Here is a 16,187-nt window from a genome sequence, read left to right on the forward strand (position 1 = left end):
GTCACTGGACTGTCAGAGCCTGCTGTGGGCTATGCTCACTGGAATGGCCCTGTCCTGTTCAGCTTGGCAACCTCTGCTGTGGTGCTGGGCCCCACTCACAGTCTCACATGCTCTCTCAAATGGAACCCATTCAGGTCAGGTCATGTTTGTCTCAAGCTCTGTTAATGTTTGAATCATGATTATAAGCATGGCGTCAATACATTGTCACAGCATATTTAGTAGCATCAAGAAGATACCTGGTGGTGAATGGGATTCAAAAGAGCTAGGAGAGCAACCGGATGGGGTAGTTCTAGCTACCTCTGTAGGGAGAACAGCCTCAGTCAGTGTGTTCCTCAAATTCTAGTAACAGGTGAGCACTGGAAACATACAAAAACAGGGTTGCTTCAGTGACATGTCCCTAAGGGGAAGATTCTGTTAGGTCTGGCTGGGTTGTAAATATGAACAAGACAGATTTGTCCTCTCCAAATCTCTGAATCTAGAAGTCACCATTTTGAGTGTCGCTAATGGTTTGGGGAACTGGAGAGTCTCCGTGACAGGCTGAGTGTCGTCTCTGCTCTGACAATCTAAAGTACTTCAAAATACACAGCGTTTTGAGCATGGACATGTTGCCACAGTGGAAAATTCTACACTTGCCCCTGGGAAGCAGTCATGACATAGGCAACAGAAAATATGTCTTAAAATTGCCTTCAGCTGTGTGGAGAAGGTACATATGAAACAAAAGTGAATGTGGTATTTAGCCTTGAGTTTCTTACCTCAAATATGTCAATATAGTCTTACAAATATTCCCAAATCTAGACTGCCAGGAAACCCCTGACCCCAAGCTTCTAGAATAAAGCATTGTTCAGTCTCTGCCAACTTCAGCAGCCTGTGGATATATGGAGAGAATTCTGAGCTATAACCTTTAATTATTGAAAGAAATTTTAGAAAAACCGATTCATTAAAAGTTGCACCTTTAGGGCTGGGGAGAGAGCTCAGAGGTTAACAACATAGGCTGCTATTTCAGAAGGGCCTGAGTTCAGCTCCCAGAACCCATACTGAGTAGCTCATAACTGCCTGTAACTCCATTCCTAGCACTGTAGATACCATAACTATGTGAGTGAGCATACACACCCACACACATATACACATACACACAAACACACACATGTACAAACACACACAAATGCATACACATAAATACACACATACATACACATACACACACATATACACAAACACACACATATACAAGCTCACACAAATATATACACATAAATATACACATACACACACATATACACACACAAACACACACACAAACACATACACATAAATACACACATACACACACATACACACACAAACACACACATATACAAGCACACACAAATGCATACACATAAATACACACATACACACTTATACACACACAAATGCATACACATAAATACACACATACACACACACAATTAAGAAAGCCTTAAGAAATGTACTTTTGCATAATCTTGACGGAATCTTTTAATATCCATAGAGGTGATACATGTCAACTCTTAACTTTTATTTTTGATGCAATGCTTTTCATAATTTATTTAAATCTGGGTATCTAATAGCACACATGAGATCTAACTAACATGCCAATCCCACAAAGATAACATGCTACACTATGCTATATCTTGTTTGTCACTCAGCCATGCGCTTGTTGCCCTGACATGGTGCGGGTTGCTACTTTAGTTTGTGCTCTTTCTATCTCTCCAATTACCTCACTGTAATTAGTAATTAGTGTTTAAAAGGAACTCATTATTTAGGAAGAAAATATCTATCTGATTTTAAAAGCAGTCAGTTATACTTGTATCTACACTATGGCATCATTTGTAATGTATACCCCAAGCTTCCTTCTGAAAGAGTAATTGAACTTGATGTAGTGCAAAGACAGACCTATGTGAATATCTTCCCACAAGCCACATTTAAAGTTCTTAAAAATGGAAAAACTGTGGATAAAATCCCCCCCTCCTCCTCCTCCCCCTCCTCCTCCTCCCCCTCCTCTTCCTCTTCCTCTTCCTCTTCCTCTTCCTCTTCCTCTTCTTCTTCTTCTTCTTCTTCTTCTTCTTCTTCTTCTTCTCCTTCTCCTTCTCCCTCTTTCTCGCTCTCTCCTTTATTCTTTATTTCTTCTTTCTCTTTTTCCTTAGCAAAATGGCTTTCAATAGAACTCTTTTTACGTTAACTTCCTCAAACATAATTTTCACATTGCTTTGATTAGGACATGCTTCCCGAAGCAGGTTTCTGCTTTGACACTAAGGGCAGAAGCCAGTGGCCTCAGGCACATCACTGAGCCTGCTCAGCATTCCAGCCTCTACACTTGGCTGGAGAAAATTCAATGGACCCTGGGCCTGTGGCCTCGCATTGTTTTTCTTAGATAAAAGCACTTGGCATTTCAATGCCTTGGCTCACGCTGCCTGTAAATTAAAGGAAATGAACTTGATGCTTCTTCAGATTTCTTAAATTCTAATACATCTTGCAAATGAATGGATCTCTGAACTTCCAACGTGCTAAGCATCCTGCAGTCTTTCAAACAACACAAAATCTCTTTCCCACATATTGAGAATTGTTTTGCAAAGGCTGATAGGAGGCAAAGACGTTAAGCTGCAAGTTCTTCCTCTATCCTGATGCCTTCTGTATTTTCGTAGCTATAGTAAGTGAACTAACACAATGCCACATATTGTTTTAGGATGGAGAGTGTATGCACATGTGCATGTGCGTGCGTGCGTTCGTGTGTGTGTGTGTGTGTGTGTGTGTGTGTGTGAACAGCCTTCACAGGAACCAGGTGCGAGTTATGAAGGTCTTAGGCTTAGTATCAACTCAGAACTACAGTTAGCTGGGAGCTATAAAGAACAGTGTTACTATGAAAACCTGTGCGTAACCAACAAACATAGCAAGTGATATTTGAAAAATATATCCAAGCTATAAATACATTCTTGCACATGCACAAATTATCTTCTTCTGGAATCTGGATTGTGTTGCCTGTGGCATGCGCACTTATGTCAACATTTATCATCCAGCTTTTGGAGTCTTTGAGTGCTAGGTCTATGCTAGTCACAATATCACAGAAGAAAATAGGACAGAACACTCTTCCTTTAAGGTGAAAGGTGCTTATAGACACATATGTAGATAGAAGCATTGATATCCCCTACTGGAAACCAACTGTTGACATCTTGGGTCAGAGAAGTTTGTCTCCCCACTCTGAGGATTCCTTGAGTTGTCTTCTCACATCGGGGCAGTCATTTCTCTCAGCACAGAAATGACTCAGTGCTTGGGTGAGTGGCATGGTTCCTATGTCAATGGTTTCTATCCTGTCTGGATGAAGGTGTGAAAGGATTTGTTTTGAAATAGCATATAAAACACAGAAATCAAACATTGAAAGTTTACCAAATCCTATCATTTTAAAGACCGCCTTCAGTTTAAACCTGGTCATTTTTTTTAAAAGATGAAACAATAGTTATCATTAAATTCCTGAACAAAGAGAGTGCACGTTAAGGAATACTTTCTTGTACTCCATGTTTGTTTACAAGACAAGCAAGAGCCAGCTGTGGGGGTGATGTTTGCTGCTGGCAGCTACCTGTGCACTGGTTCTTCTTGGAGGTTGAAGAGATGTTGCAGTGGGTAAAGCACTTGATATGCTAGGGTGGGGATCCAAGTTCCAATCCCCAGAAGCCATGTAAATTGGGACACTATAGCACATCTCTAATCCCAGATTCCCTACCCCAAGGTGGGGGTGGAAACAGAATACTCTCTGGGTGAGGTAACAGGCCTGGAGAATGCAGTGGTGAACAAAAGACCCTGTCTCAAACAAGATGCCAAGTATGGATCAACGCCTCAATTTTTCAGCCACACGAGGATGTACGTGCAAGTGTGTGTGTTTCTCAAAGCTTTCCTACACACACCCTTGATTCTGAGATGGAGACTGAGGCTAAGAGAAACAAACTATTTGGGTTCAGTCAGGAGAAGGGCAGAGTCTAATTTTTTTTTGGTAAACCCACTGTTATTGGAAGTCTGCTCTGAAGCTGGCTTAGGTTGCCTCTTACAGGCTCAGTTAGAGCTGCCATGGAACTCACTTCAGACGGAGGATGAAGAGACACTGGTGACTCCATCACTGGTGGAGAGACAAGCTACAGACCTCTACCTCTATGGGCCTCTCTTTCCTTTGCCCAGATGGAGTTGGGCCATTTGCTGGTGAGCAAATCTCTCCATTAGATGGAGAGAGGCTCGCAGCAACTACTAAGTAGTCAATTTATATATTTTCTTTGTTTTTCAACTCTTCATCCACCTATTTATCTAATTTGCTTGTATTTCCCCAATGTGTTTGGTCAGAGACTGACATTGTATCCACCTATGATTCTCTTCCCCTTTCCTGAGTCCCTTAAGAGGTCCATACCCTCTGCCTGGCTCCTCCTCTTCTTATTCCTCATCTTAATCCCTGGATCTGATAGGATCTTCACAGTAGAGCTATGAACAGTGGCGTCTCACAGAATACCAGTTTTGTGAGAAATATGCCCTTGCTGGTTGGCTGGGCTATCCTCCTCTACTCAAGTGTGACCTTCTCCCAGGAGCTTTTGTTACACTGGTAGATGTCCACAGTCTTCTCAGAGCCTTTGCCTCTCTCTCTCCTAACTCAGAATGGAGACAAAAGATGGAGCTGCTGTTTAAACATCATACATCTTTTCTCCTGAAAACTTTACTTAGGTAGGGAAAGTAACTCTGGCTAAGACTCTCAAACAAAGGGGTTAATACTTGTGATCCACAGACCCTGGGGTCTGAAAGGGAGGTTGGTCTATTTTTGTTACTGCAAATGGGAGTCAAGATGGACAAGTGTGTAGTTTTTGTGCCCCCAAATTGGAGAGTTGATGTTAATGTGGAGAAATTTCAGTATGAATTAGAAGTGGCAAAAAATGTGGTGTCAGCTGACACATTGGTTTTCCAATGCTGGCTCCTAGTCTTGGGAGGCCTTCACTAGCGTTTGCAGTGACAACTCTCAGGGGACCATTTTCATTCTGAATTCCACTGTGACCATTTAATATCATTTACCATCAAGAAAGTAGATGCTATTTGCTTGGTCTTAAGTATTCCTATGAATATTTATGCCCCTCTTTCAAGAAACATTGGTTTTGGGATACTTTTTAAGTTCTTCAGGGAAGTACATTTCTATGGACTCCTGATCTGGATTTCCAGTAGAGGCCTCATGTATTGATTTCTATTCCTTTATAGGTAGAAATAACACTTCAGGATATCAATGACAACCCACCAGTGTTTCCAACAGACACCCTGGATCTCACTGTGGAAGAGAACATTGGAGATGGCTCTAAGATTATGCAGCTGACTGCCATGGATGCTGACGAGGTAGTTTATGTCTTTAGAGTCTGTAGTCCCAGAGACTCAGAATTTCAGGTGCATGGGAGCTCTAGTGTTCCGTGACTAAGTTTACAAATTCTGTGTTCTTTCTCTGAGAACAGACATTAGTGTTTGAACTGTGATATAAGAATGGGAAATACTTAGTCTGTTAAGTGCATGGCCCCCAAACATGAAGATCCAAATTTCATCATCTTCACCTCTATAAAAAAGCTGTGTGCATCAGTGCTAGCTTGTAACCCCACTGCTGGAGAAACTGACAGAGGTGGATCTCTAGAGCTGGCTGTCAAGACCATCTATCCTATTTGGTGAGTCCTGGGTCTCAGTGATAAACCTAGATTCAAAAAAAAATGGTGTCACTGCAGAGATGACTCATCAGTCAAAAGCACTGGCTGCTCTGGTAGAGGACCTGGAATCGGTTCCCAGCACCCACCTTGGGGTGCTCACAACTGCCTGCAACCCCAGCTCCAGCAGATCCAACAGACTCTTTGACCTGTGTGGACATTGTGTTCATTAATTAAAAAAATTAATAAAAGTTGTTTTTTTTAAGTCAAGTTGAGTATCTAACTGACCTCCGCCTGCACTCACACAACCTTTACCTATAAAAGCCCATATACACCCCCAACACAAATAAAGGAAAACAATGGCACCAGATAAGGTCAGTTGGAGTCTGGTTTCTGATCAGCAATTCAGGTGTCTGTCCTTTGCATTTTAGGTCTCATGGCCAAATAATTTTTTAAAAATAAAGGCATCCAAAATGTCTTTATTCTTACATTTACTTACTTGTTTTCACTTTCATAGCATCTAAGTATCTATTTTTATTTTAGTTGTGATTGGAAACAAACAATTTCAAACTAACAATATTTAAAGTTACCTTAAAAATCTTTGTATTTTTAATAATTATATTTATTTATGTCCATATAAATTTAATTTTTTAAATATTTACTTCAGGTTATCATGCATAGAACTAGTGTGTTATTCACTTTATTATAATGAACAAATTTCATAGCTATTGGCAAATATGAAATTTGGACACAATATAGATTATCATCCTTTATTAAATAAAGACGTAAAATAGCCATTCTACAAATTGCATGGAAGGTTATACAATTAATTTAGATTTCCCCAGGTCTGGTTAATGCTCTGCAATTGAGGGGAAACCCTTCTCGAACACCAGCATACCCGTCCATCTTCCCTTAGTCAAACCCTAAACAGAACTGGCTTTCTCCTGTCAACTCCAGGAATGTTTGAACATCTGACTGTTTTAGTTATGATTAAGTGGTTCATAGTTTAACACTGAAATAGTAGGTGGAACAAGAATACATGGGGTCATGCATACCTTTAATCTATGGATAGAGGCAGGTGGATCTCTGTGAGTTGAAGGTCAGTCAGGTATACCTAGTGAATGCCAGACATCAGGACTAGATAGTAAGATCCTGTTCAAAATTAAAAAAATTAAAAGTAAGGGAATAATTAATATATAAACAAACAAACAAATAACATGCTAGTTCTAAAAAGCCAATTTATAAATATAATAACCTAGTCAGTTAATTTCACAAAAATTAGAACAGGGAATTGAATAGAATGTAAACTTTTATATTATTATAGTTCTCTTCTAGAAAGTATTTGGTGTTTTTCGTTAGTGCCTGCTATTTTACTTTGTATAGAGAAATGTTAATGCTGATTCCTAAGTCAGTGATTACTGACAGCTATGAGAATGAACACCTGTCCTGTGCATCATATGTAACATCTGATGAAGCTTAGCAAATATCTCACTTTATCAAGGCTGATACAACCTATTTAGTTGTAGCCATTTATGAAATCTTATAACTCCATTTTAATATAATATTGACATGAATGTCATATAATTGATGTAGGATAATCAGCACCAAATGGCCATAATTGCATTTTAGAAAGGGAGAAATAAAACGCATGTGTTTGAAATGTTTTGTTCTAATCACTTTAGAAGAATGAAGCAATAGCTATGTTAATTTTAATAAATATTTTATTGGTATGGATGTTGACTCTGTGGAATTATATGATTAATATGGGATTTCTCAACCCAAATTATAGTGGGTTGCAAATAAATTGTGTATGGAAATTTGATCGTTTTAATCAGTCTACAACTCTCCCAAGAACCGTCCTTCTGGGACTGTTAGACCCATTGTTAATTATTACCTAGAGATGCCTCCCTTTCAAGAGCTCATGCTGCTGACACGAGTGCTGTGCTGTGTGCATGGTCTGCCTCTCTTTGTGGCTTTACTGTGCCTGAGACTGCACCACATACAAGGCTCATGCCCAACTGCCTTCATGTAGTCTCAGAGACACACTTGTATTCTCAGTGACATTTGAGGAAGAGTGGGAGGTTCCTTATCTTTCTAGGTATTTACACCCAAGTTGGTTTTCATGTACCTTGCTTTTATTTTTGTTAAGAGTTGGTTTCTAGATTTAGTACTTAAGTAAGACATGTAGGCATGATGACATAGACATCCCAATTAATGAAGACATAACGATGTAGGGTCTGTAAGCGCCTTGTTCAGAGTCAGACAGGGTAGAGGTGCAAAGGGTAAAGCAGACATAGAAAGGGCGGACTCTTGTCAGCAGGCCAAGATAGGAGAGCAAAAAGCTCTGGCTAAGACTGGAGTGCCCACAGATTGCAAGGGTTGTGTGTGTGTGTGTTGTGGGGGTAGAAAAGCAGGCTGTGTCAGAGACTTTAAATTAGTAAATCCACCAGAAGTCTGAAGCCTGCTGTAGGTAGGACTGTTCTTTAGTTTGTTAAACGATGAAGCCCAGTGGGATTCCATCCTCTTTCCACATACCCTTTTCTTAATAATGGGAGGTTCCCACAGTACAGAGTATTCCAGTTCTGGTTGTGGGGAGCTGCCATTTCTTAATCCTGTATTAAGAAGAACAGGCACACAAGCTCCCTACAGGAGCCACAGATTTGCCTTTTTCTTCTGAGTTGTTTTTTGATGGGTTTATGTTAATTTTTTTGATAACTCTTTGGTCTACTGTCTTTGCTTGCTCAGCTCCTCACCTCTTAGTTGGGGTGGAAACAGCTCATTTGAATGTTTCCTGTTCTCTGAGGTCTTTGCTCTGTTGTTCTTTCTTCCTCTGCTTTGTCAGAACAGGGTTGAGACACAAGGTGCCTCCTTTACTCCGCAGTGACACAGGACGTTGCTGTGTTACTGACTGTGGAGAAACGAGGCTCTTCAAAATGCTGAGCGTGCAGATATTATCTGCTGGGAAATTCTATCAACTTATTGTGTTATAGACTATACACTTTTTCTTTAATTAATTGAACTGGGAAATATTCATGTGTTAGAGAAACTGCAGAGTACTGAGAAAAGAGATCAGTTCACGAAAGTCCCATTCTCCAGTCATCAAGTCTGCATGGTAAGGACATCCCAGAACATTCAAAGGTTCAGTTGTTGAAAAAAAGCACCTCCAGTTGGAAAACTCAGTTACATGCTATTGTTATTTACTCTGCAATCCCCCGGGGGTTCTTCTGGCTGCTCAGGGATAAGGTTTTAATGGCCTATCCTCAGTTTGGCAGGATTGAGGTGTTAAACAAACAGATTTTGCAAAACCCTCATTTTAACCAAGCCCCTTGACCAGACTTTTGAGCTGTTCATGAGTAAATAGCACCAGCTGATTCTCAAGGGGAGCAGATTGTTGTGTGGGTTCGATCTTCACTCGCTCTCAGGGGAATGACTACCATTTGAAGGACGCTGTTTATTATCCTGAGTCATTCTGTAGATGGGGCTTTTTTCTAAGTACAGAATCTTTGTTTTAATAATGGTATCAAAATGTTCCTGCATCTTCACATTCTCTTGGCTTCCTAGTCTGTATCATTTTGATAGTCCAGAATACAGTGGCTAAGGCACCATAAAAGTAGTAGAGTTCTTTGTGAAATGGAAAACTCCAGAAGGCAGGCACATCAGCAGTAAAAAAAATTCTTTTCAGATATTTTTGTTCAACCATAAGTTTACAGTGACTATGTTAGATACAGGTGGATGCAGAGAGAGTATGTGTCAAACTCGGATCATCTTGTATTAAGTTATGAGCGATTCTGAGGCACCCTCTTTATTAAATTTTAAGACTGGCTTTGGGAGCACAGTATTAAAAGCTCATGGAGGCTGCTGAACATAAATTTAGAATGCGGGTGTTCTCGCCTCAGGCTATTGAAGCTGATCTTGGCACATGCAGGAATACAGAAACACACACAATAAAAAACATCAAAACATCTCACGGAAAAGAAGGACAAGTGCTTCAGATCTGTAACCCAGTCAGTCAGCTTTTCATTCCTACCCAACACTTTACTTTCTGCCCGCTAATGATGGTGAGAGTTCTTTGAATATTTTAATGAATCAATTTCTGGGTAGTCACAATGAGAAAAGGCAAATTTGTTTCCAGGAACTGTGTTTAAGTCAAAACAAGTTTTTCAATTCAAGCACTCTAGCAATCCTTACACCCTGTAGTCAAGGGCAGTGATTGGGACCAGATGGCACAGATAGAGAAAACTCTTCTGTGTAGATTGAACTTACGTGTGGACCATCATATCAACAAGCCCTTCCCCTAAACAATGAAGAGTAAGACCAACTAGCATTTCCATACATCTTCTATGTTTCAAGGACCACTTTAATTTTTAAGATGGGCATTAACTGATTTAGTCTGTGAAACAGCTCTGTTGGGCAGGTCATCTCCTAACCTTGACTGTGGTGAACAGTGCCAGGCTGAACAGGAAACTGCCAATCTTGTTTTGAAGGTGCTGGTTTCAGTTTCTTCACGTTCACTGGGAGTAGAATTGAATGTATTTTTTTCAGGCTTTTCATGTATTTGCTTTTTGAGATTCTTCCTGTCTGTTTCCACCGTTCCTCTCCATAGGGGGCAAGGTTCTGAGTTTCCGAGAAGTTCTTGATGTTTGTTGCTTCTTGTGGAATGTAACTGCTCTGTTAGGTCTGAGGTGGCACTTTTGAGTATTATTGCTTGAACCTCCACAGCAGTTGGTGAACCTGCACCTCCTCTTTTCACACATCTGCTACCTTTCAGAGCCTCTGGATGGTTACATGGGTCCTTAGTTTTTGTCAGATCAGTAATTTTTTGCTCTCTGGGTATTTTGGGAATTAACCTATCATGTCTATAGTTTGCCCTCACAACTGCTGGTCTCTTCATAGCCGAGAAGCTTTTCCATTTGATGTCACCTCACTTACCATTTTTTGGTGGTCTTATCACCTGCAATCTTTTTATTTTGGCATCACAACTGTGAATTGGTCAGCAAGACCAACGCTATCAGGAAGAGAGACATTTGAGTCTGGACGGAGAGTTAGCATTTGGGTTCCATATTTAGGAGTTTACTTTTGAGCAGCACATGAGATGGCTGCTCCTTTCTTCGCCATGTGAATGATCAGTTTCCTGAACACCTTTGGCTGAAGTACTTATTCTTTACAATTGCATAGGGATCAGTTGATTATTCTCATGGATTTATTTCTGAGTTTCCACTCTACACTGTTATGGATCTATGTAGGAATGCAGTTTTATTGCTATAGCTTTGAAGTGTAGTTTGAAATCAGGAGGAGTGATGCCTCCAGCTTTCTTCTTTTCTGATGTTGCTTTCTCTCATTGAGATCCTCTGTGTTTCTGCATGACTTTTAAAATAGTGTTCTTTTCTGTTCAGTTACTTATTTTGATTTATGTGTATGAGTGTGAACACATGTGAGGTTATGTGCTCCACATGCATACAAGAGCTGTGGAAGCCAGAAGAAGGCCTCAGATTACCCAGAACTGGAGTTAACAGGCATTTGTGAGTCTGCATATGGGTTCTGGGAATGGAACCTGGGTCTGCTGCAAGAGCAGCACATGCTTTTAACTGCAGAGCCATCTCTCAGTTCCCTCTGTTATTTTCTATTTCTATGAAGGTCATGAGTATTTAGAAAGAGACCTTGTAGATTGTTGCAGATAATGCGAACCTGGTAGCCACATATGGCCTCTAGTGCATGATGTAGATGAAATTTTTTGTCTATTTGATCCATAATTTTTGATTTCCAGGTCATAAATCTTTCCATTCTTAGTTGATCCCTTGAAATTGTACACTGTTACATGAATTTAATGACCCCCAACCCCCCTTTGTCAAATTCACATTCACTGAAAACAAGAAGCAATGTTCTTGACCCCAGCAGTTCACCTATCTGTTCTTTCCCCTCAGGGTGCAAATGCTTTGGTCACGTATGCTCTCATTAGTGGAGCTGATGACAGCTTCCGGATTGACCCTGAATCTGGAGACCTGATAGCCACCAAGAGGCTGGATAGGGAGCACAGGTCCAAGTACTCATTGCTGGTTCGTGCAGATGACGGCCTCCAGTCCTCCGACATGAGGATAAACATCACCATCAGCGATGTGAATGACCACACCCCCAGATTCTCCAGACCTGTGTACTCTTTCGACATCCCAGAAGACACAACCCCTGGTAGGTGACATATCCCGAGGTGTGTTTTGCAGGGACCACCTTTAATAGTAATGGTGGACTCTTCTGGTTGTTTTAAGTGGTGAGTAGTGTTTACCACATATTTACCTCCAGTTATAAAAACATATACATCACATTTTGTGATCTATTGCATGACATCTTTTATGCGATTCCTGAGCAAATTAGTAATATGTGAGAGCAGATGAGGAGAGGTAAGCCTGTGGTTAATAATGTCTGCTTCTGAGTATCCCTGTGCCCCCAGTCATCAGCTTTCATGGCACTCATCAGCTCCATTCTGTTTTGCTACTTCAAAAACGTGTGAAAGCAAGAAAAGCGTGTGGAAAGCTCTACTTAGTGATCCTATCCTTCCCGTGCTGTGTGACCAGGCAGCACAGCTCTTTCCTATAGGCGTCCTCTTTTCCTTCTGTAAAATGGAAATAATAATTGTTAGAGTTGGCAACCTATTGATTTAGAAGATAAATGTGAAGCTGCATATGGTGGTTTACACGTGTGATGTAGCACTCAGGAGGTGGGACAGAAAGAGGACTGGCTGGGAATTAGAGACCAGCCTCAGCCACACTGTGTTTCTGTCTGCAGGATTCAACAGTGCAGCAAGGCATGGCGGCCCATGTCATTAATCCCAGGACTTGGGAGGCAGAGGCAGGGGTGGGGGCAGGAGCAGGGGCAGGGTTAGGGGCAGGTGCACGTGCAGGGGCAGGGGCAGGGGCAGGGGCAGGGGCAGGGGCAGGGGCAGGGGCAGGGGCAGGGGCAGGGGCAGGGGCAGGGGCAGGGACAGAGCTATCTCTGAGTTAGAGACTAGCCTCCTCCACAGAGTGAGTTTTAGGATAGCCTAAGCTACACAGAAAATTGGGTAGACGTGACTTCTAAATAACTCCTCCCTCTGACAGTTTTCCCTTCCCTTCCTGAGATGAATCGCTCAGTCCATAGTGTTTCTCAGCACATTTATTCCCTGTACTAATTACAGAAATGACCACAGGCACCATAAACTGAGCAGCTCTAGGATATGCATCTACAGTATTGCTGGGAATCTCAGTTCCCTATACTAACTGTTGGCTGCAATGATTCTATATCGATTTATTGATAAATTTGTCACCTGGTAGCATTGGGTGAAACAAGGTCAGAAGTAAGGTTACCTCTCTGTTAACCCTTGCAGTGCAGCCTGAGCTTCATGGGATGTCTAATATGGTCCCCGAGTTATGATTTAAGGGAATGGGTGTGTCGGTCTAGAAGTCAGTAGAATATTGTGCCCTGTTTTACAGTGACCTTCTATTTAAAATATTTGACTGTGAAAACATGTTCATGGTCTCAGTGTAAATATTTAGACATGATTCAATAACTCTCGTCCCACTAATTTAGACTTGGGTTGTCATTCGTGCAGGTTCCCTGGTGGCAGCTATTTTAGCAACAGATGACGACTCTGGTGTGAATGGAGAGATCAGCTATGTGGTGGAGGAAGACGATGGGGATGGTGTATTTTTCCTGAATCCAGTTACTGGTGTCTTCAACTTGACCCGAGCACTGGATTATGAAAGGCAGCAGTATTACATACTCACAGTCCGCGCTGAGGATGGCGGAGGACAGTTTACCACCATCCGAGCTTACTTCAACATACTTGACATCAATGACAATCCGCCTGTCTTCAGCCTGAGCTCCTACAGCACATCGTTAATGGAAAACCTGCCTCTGGGATCCACCGTCCTTGTGTTTAACGTCACCGATGCAGATGACGGTATGTTGTTTCTGTGATGCGCTTACACAGTCCATTAAAACCGAGTGCATATTTTGCATGACTCAATTATTAAATTACATGATAAACTACGCTATTTTTATTTGTTTGTAAATGGTATTCTATCAAGGTGGAAATTTGAATTTTGACTTAACTGTAGAGGATTTAAAAAAACAAGCAATTTGTCATATAATTTAACTGTACGCACAATATGTATACACACTTTACAAATTTTACCTTTAATTTTTGCCCTAAATATTTTAGCAGCATTTTACTTTAGTAATTTAGTGGTGAGAATTAAGATTCATTCTGAGTTTGTGCTAGATAAAAATGTGTGTGTGTATGTAAATATATTACTCAGACTTTTAAATTTAATTTTTATTATATTTATTAATCTACTTGGTTGGCCATGGGTATGTAGATGCATATGCCATGGTGTGTGTAGAGGTCTAAGGATAACTTCGGAAAGCTTGTTGGCTCCTTGCACTGTGTGGGTCCTGTTGATTCTCCTTCCACAGTGTGGGTCCTGGGGAAGGCCAAAAGACTTCACTGTAGGCACATTAACCTGTTCAGCTATCTTGCTGGTTTATATGTTACTTAAACTTTGAAAAAATATAAAATTTGAAGACAAAAGAGAAAAAAGTCTTAAAGAAAAATATTTTATAGTGAATAACTAAATTATATATTATCAGATGAAAATAATATTTTCATAATAACATATTGGCAATAATATTATTATTGGAATAAAATTTTGGCAGGAATCCATTGTCAGGAAAGGCTAGGATTTGCTTAGCCTACAGTATATAACAAAGTTAAGGATTTTAAAAAGATTTATCTTATTTTGATTTCTATGTGCATGCATGCGTGAGTGCATGCGTGCATGCGTGCATGCGTGTGCATGTGTTTGTGTGGGTGCATTGCTATATGTGATTGCATGCATAGAGGACACAGCTTAGGTTCTGCTGTCATTGTGTAGGCATGCCCACCTTGTTTTATGAAACCAAGTCTCTCACTGGCCTCAAATTTGCCAGGTATGGTCGTCAGTCTGGTCGTAGATTCCCAGATTCCACCTGTCTCTTGGTCCCGAGCCTGGGAATTGGAAGTATGAGCAACCATAGATACATAACATTTTTATGTTAGTTCTGGGAATTGAACACAGGACCTTATGCTGCAATTCTGGGGTCAACTTTCTATGTTAAACATATTTCTGTATGTACATGGGTTATAATCTGTTGCAGACCAGTGTATTATCTGGAGTAATCTACTCTCAGAACATTAAATATAAAAATGATTAAAAAGAATATGCTTAATGTTTCAAAACTTGCTGGAATGATCCCTGCCCAAGCAGTCACAGAGATACAGTAACTGCAAGCACCAAATCTTTTCTAAAAAGGGTGTTTCCCCCTTTAATTGTGCTGGTTAAAATTGTTAAAAGTTTCAAGCTACATTTAGCCATTGTTTAACCTGAATACTTTTATCAGTGTCATTTCCTGCACCTTGGCTTAAAATAGAGGACACAGTTCCTATTCCTTCTGAGCTTGGAGGATAATGATAAGAGTGACCTTGTTTGTAAGAACATGAACAAAATTACAGCAAAGACTTCCCATGTGTCAACGAGCAATGAATGCTAGCAAGACACTGAAATTTAACAGATTCTTCTTAGCCTCTGCTCAGAAAGTTCCTGACGGGTCATACTGCTGTCTTCTACATAAACAAATGCTCTAGGAGAGTGACTTTAACATTTTGAGTTGTCTATGTGCACACTCAGAGTTTAAACTTTACGTGACATAATCTCAACAAGAAGGCACATCTGATATCATTGTTAAGGCATAAGTCATAGCTCTATTGATATAAATGTGTCTATGAATATTGTTAGAAAATATTGCATGGAACAAAATTTATAGCTAGGATTATTGTGGACATATGTCAGATTGTTGTTCTCTTACCATCCTGGAAAACACGCGTGCTTGAGGCATGATGGCCATAAAAGGATGTTCAGATAGTGACACAAGGGTCAGTTTTTCTGCATGAGCGTGCTTGGCACGTGGTATAGATTGAATGAGGGCTGAACCTCATGGTTCGGTTCCCTCATGACTTTGTGGGAAATGCTCTGTGGAGATGAGTGGTAACAGCCAGTACTGTGTATCTTCACCACGCCACAGGCAAGCAAATATTAGCCTTTTACATACCTACGACATGTATAAATCGTGACTATATGCACATATTCACTATGCAGCCAAGTTTTTAGTTTCAAAATGTGTTTCATTACTTTCATTTTATGTATTTATATAATGTTCTGCAGTTCTTGGGAATAAAGTATACACCAAACGCCAATGTTATACACTCACAATCAAGCATGCACACGTACACTCAATTACATCTATACATGCACCCTTCCCCCGCCGCACACACACCTTTGTGTATCTGCACCACTCTTAGAGCAATCAGGCTCCCGAGGAAAATCATGGAACCACATGACTTTCCGCAAGTTGAACTTGAGTGGTTGGATAAACAAGCCATATTCAGTGTCATTTTCCATTGGACCACAAAAGCCCACCAAATAAAAATTTTAACATTTACTCAAAATTAAGAAAAAA

The 16,187-nt window shown here is 40.6% G+C and overlaps 1 protein-coding gene across 1 annotated transcript in view; it reads left to right on the forward strand.

The window, feature by feature from the left end:
* Fat4 (FAT atypical cadherin 4) overlaps positions 1 to 16,187 on the forward strand; it is a 129,428-nt gene that overhangs the window by 50,659 nt on the left and 62,582 nt on the right. The window contains exons 2-4 of the mRNA NM_001415042.1: positions 5,239 to 5,370; positions 11,585 to 11,846; positions 13,243 to 13,593. Coding sequence (NP_001401971.1) covers positions 5,239 to 5,370; positions 11,585 to 11,846; positions 13,243 to 13,593 — 745 coding nt within the window. The remainder of the gene's footprint in view (positions 1 to 5,238; positions 5,371 to 11,584; positions 11,847 to 13,242; positions 13,594 to 16,187) is intronic.

The sequence above is a fragment of the Rattus norvegicus genome, chromosome 2, assembly GCF_036323735.1.
Source record: "Rattus norvegicus strain BN/NHsdMcwi chromosome 2, GRCr8, whole genome shotgun sequence".
In the NCBI taxonomy this organism is placed as follows: domain Eukaryota; kingdom Metazoa; phylum Chordata; class Mammalia; order Rodentia; family Muridae; genus Rattus; species Rattus norvegicus.